We start from the raw sequence: 4,057 nt of genomic DNA on the forward strand, positions 1-4,057 counted from the left end.
TGTGTGTGTGTGTCTGTGAGTGTGTGTGTGTGTGTGTGTGTGTACAAGAGTTTCACCTCGTCATTGCTGTGTACTTTTTTTCTGCATTGTGGCAGATTTGTAGATTGTACACAGAAAAATTCTCTTAATTTTGTGTTTTTGTCTATTTCCCATTCATTTCCTATGGTCGGTCATTTTTGACCAAAGACCACAAGTTTGACAATTTTTTTTACGACCACTTAGCCTGCTCGAATCATGCCCTAATTTTGTGTGTGTGTGTGTTGTGTTCACATTCCAAATGCCATAAAAGTTACTAAGTTTCGTACCATTCTGATGAAGCTGTGATTTTTAAAAATTCAAAACAGAAAATTTTTCAGTCAAAAGTGACCAAAGAGCACCAACCACAACAAATTCCTTGGTGAATGAAGCTAATTCTGATTCTGAAAACTGGCACGTGGATTGTTGCACCAGGTTTGACGTCATTGACAAAACACACCATTGTGCTTTTTGAAGCGTTTTTGTCTTTGCAGTTTTACAGAAAATGACATGTTCACCTGTGATGCAGAGCTGGTAAATCCTTCAGAACCTCTTTAATCTTCACCAGTCGCTCGTCTTCCAGCTGAATCGCCACTGCGTCCTGTGCAGAGACCAAAGAGAAGCTTCTAAATTCAAAATACATCGAATTGCTGAAATTGCACAAATTTTCCTGGAAATTTTCTAAAAATGTTAAAACTGAAATGTAATTGTCAGTACATTTTGGAACGGACACTTCTGTTAATCAGACAAATGGACACAGCCATCAGATTATTTGATAATCGGATTAAACTAGACTAAATTAGACTTAATAAATACATATTAAAAATCGTGGCTGATATCTGTCACATAGTGCAAGAGATGCAAGTTTTATCCAGTGCATTTTAGCATAATTTAGTATCATTGATTCACTATTATAGTTTTTATAAATATTTTGAGTTAGTTTTTATTTTATTTCTATATTTGTTATTTAAATTTTAGTTTTAAATTGTTAGTAGTTTTATTGTGTGTTTTTGTCACTTTTATAATTTTTTTTGAAATATAATTTTTTATTTAAATATTTTATATTATTATTTTTTTTTAATATTTTTATTATTAACTTTTTAAATGGAATCCAATTTCAGTTTTAGTTAGGGTTAGAAATAGTATGTTTTAATACGTCAAGTTAAACGAAATGAAAATTTAACCAGATTAATTAAAAAATGTAAAAAGATGAATTTAAGAACAACTTTAAAAAGTACGTGTATCTCTGTTTGTGGGGTGCGGTTGTGGAATGGTTTGGAGCAGGTGTTAAAGCATTGTACAAGTATATTAAACAGTTATAAAAACACTTTATTAAAAGGATATGTGGATGTATAGAGTTGATTGTGAATGGGGATTATAATGTTGATTGCATTAGAATGGGTGATTATAGGGTGACAGGTTGTTTACACTCTTAAAAATAAAGCTGCTTCACGATGCCATAGAAGAACCTTTTTTGTCTAAATGCTTCCATAAAGAGCCTTTAACATCTGAAGAACCTTTCTGTTTCACAAAAGCTTCTTTGTGGTGAAAGAAGGTTCTTCAGATTATAAAAAGGTAAGAAAGAGATGTTCTTTGACTGAATGGTTCTTTGTGGAACCAAAAATGGTTCTTCTATTGCATCGCTGTGAAGAACCTTTTAAGCAGCTTTATTTTTAAGAGTGTAGGATAAAAATTAAAAAAAACATTTGGCTGGTGTTTAGTTTATTGTGGATTTGTTATCTTGTAAGGAATATATAAAGATATAGATGCAATATATTAAAAGATATACTGGAACGTTACAGAATTGTATATGGGGTGGGAAAAATAATAAGCTTTTGCTTCATTCAGCTCCTTTTCAGACATTTTGTAATGTATAATGTCTTATGGACATGATTTTTCTTTGTTGTTGCAACACATTTGTCGTGTTTGTATATTTTGTTTTATATTGTGCTTTGTTCAAAATAAAACTGAAATTAAATTAAAGTTGCAGTTGCAACTAGCTGAAATAAAATCTGACCCTGCAGCACAAAAGCAGTCTTAAGTCGCTGGGGTATATTTGTAGCAATAGCCAACAATACATTGTATGGGTCAAAATTATACATTTTTCTTTTATGCCAAAAATCATTAGGATATATACAGATTTTTAGATAGTTTTAAACCTATCCTAACAAACCGTACATCAATGGAAAGCTTATTTATTCCACTTTCAGATGATGTATAAATCTCAATTATGATTGGTTTTGTGGTCCAGGGTCACAAATAAGTTTGTGTGAATCTCGTCTGATATCATTAAATATTGACATTATATTTGAGAAACAAAATGCATGTTGATCAACATCGACCGTATTCATTTGCAGACTTTAAAGCACACATTTGTACATGATGCACTGGCAAGCAGAGGGAGAGACGCAGACTCACGGCGAAGCGGTCGTACAGCTCGTATGTGAGCAGAGGGTTGGGCAGCTCTCTGAAATACGCCTTACCACAGACACACAGACACAGACACACACACACACAGTCTGTAAACAAAGTCTGTAAACAATCTGATTTTTAGTAGCTGCATGAAGTCAGTCCTCCTCAAGTGTTATTTTAGTATCACTGATATCCTCTATTTGCCATGATGTAAACAAACCAACAATAAATTATGGGTATACACACATAATAAACCACAGAATATAGAATATAATAAACCATCAAGAAATATGTGAATAAAAAAGAAAATAGAATAGATGTTTATGAAAAATATACAAAACTATACACTGTATACAAAGTGTGTACAGTGTGCAAATTATTATTTTTCCTCTTTCCCCAGTGAAATATTTGTAATAATATACTATAATAATATTAATAATGCAATTATAATTTTTATTAATATTCTGAATGATTTACTTTTACATTTTCTGTTTTAATTTTAGTTAGTTTTAGTAATTTTGTTGCGTGTTTTTGTGATTTTTATTAGTTTTTTTAATGTAGTTTTTATCAACTTTTATTTCAGTTTCACTTTTAGTAATTTTAGTACTTCAAGTTAAATTAAATGAGAATGAGAAATGTTGCCTTTGCAAGAAGCTGAAACAAAATACGTTTTTTTGTATTTTTTTTTAAAAAATTTTTTAAGTTTTTCAATTCAATATAATTTCTGTATATTTCTGCTGAAGGGCACAGGTAAATATGACATTTATTATAATGGGTTTATGTGAAGATTGTTTTAAGTTCACTTAAATTAGAAGTTATTTTTTAAAAGTCTAATAAATGTTAAATTTGATAGCTCTTAATTATACTGTAATGTTGAATGGCTATAGTCAATGGTTAAATATAAGGGGGCAATTTTATAGAGAAATCAGTATTGGTATCATTGATACTGGCCTTCAGTCAATAAAAAAAGATGCCATTAAACAAATATAAAAAAATATACAGTCTTTATGTTGTTTGTACATTAATTTGAAGATCGAATGTGAAATTATTGCAATATAAAATATATTTAAAATTAAAATTTAAGATTAATTAGTTAATTTTTTTTAATCGATTGACAGCACTAATATATATATTTTTTTATTTTATTTTTTATTTTATTATTATTTTAGTACTTCAGGTTAAACAAAATGAAAATGAGAAATGTTGCCTTGAAGTAAAATAAGGACAGAAAAATATTAAATAATATGAAAATATTATGGTTTTAGTCATAATTAATAACCCTGTTTCACACACCGTAGTTTCTGTGTGTTGGACGACACTCCAGACAGTCTGTAGATCCCGTCGACGATCCCATGTTTCTCGATGAACTCACTACAGCTGCGTAACACTAGAGGAACTGCTCACGTGAGAGAAAGAAAGAGTTTGATATCATAAAAGCAGAAAAACACATCACAACTCGTGTGTGAGTGTGTGTGTGTGTGTGTGTGTGTGTGTGAGTGTGTGTGTGTGTGTGTGTGTGTGTGTGTGTGTGAATGAACTCACTCTCCTGTCCGGTGGAGTTGAGGTGCTCCAGCAGGTCGCATCCGAACACTTTGTCCCGACTGCCTCCTTTTCTCCGGCCTCTCCTCAT

At 31.2% G+C, this 4,057-nt stretch overlaps 1 protein-coding gene across 1 annotated transcript in view; it reads right to left on the bottom strand.

Moving 5' to 3' along the window:
* The window catches only part of LOC107726316 (midasin-like), a 20,522-nt gene extending 16,465 nt beyond the window's left edge, over positions 1-4,057 (bottom strand). The window contains exons 1-4 of the mRNA XM_016535859.1: positions 3,970-4,057; positions 3,721-3,823; positions 2,395-2,482; positions 534-616 (exon numbers count right to left, since the gene is read on the bottom strand). Of these exons, the coding sequence (XP_016391345.1) occupies positions 534-616; positions 2,395-2,482; positions 3,721-3,823; positions 3,970-4,057 (362 nt within the window). The remainder of the gene's footprint in view (positions 1-533; positions 617-2,394; positions 2,483-3,720; positions 3,824-3,969) is intronic.

The sequence above is a fragment of the Sinocyclocheilus rhinocerous genome, unplaced genomic scaffold (assembly GCF_001515625.1).
Source record: "Sinocyclocheilus rhinocerous isolate Xijiao unplaced genomic scaffold, SAMN03320098_v1.1 scaffold1598, whole genome shotgun sequence".
In the NCBI taxonomy this organism is placed as follows: domain Eukaryota; kingdom Metazoa; phylum Chordata; class Actinopteri; order Cypriniformes; family Cyprinidae; genus Sinocyclocheilus; species Sinocyclocheilus rhinocerous.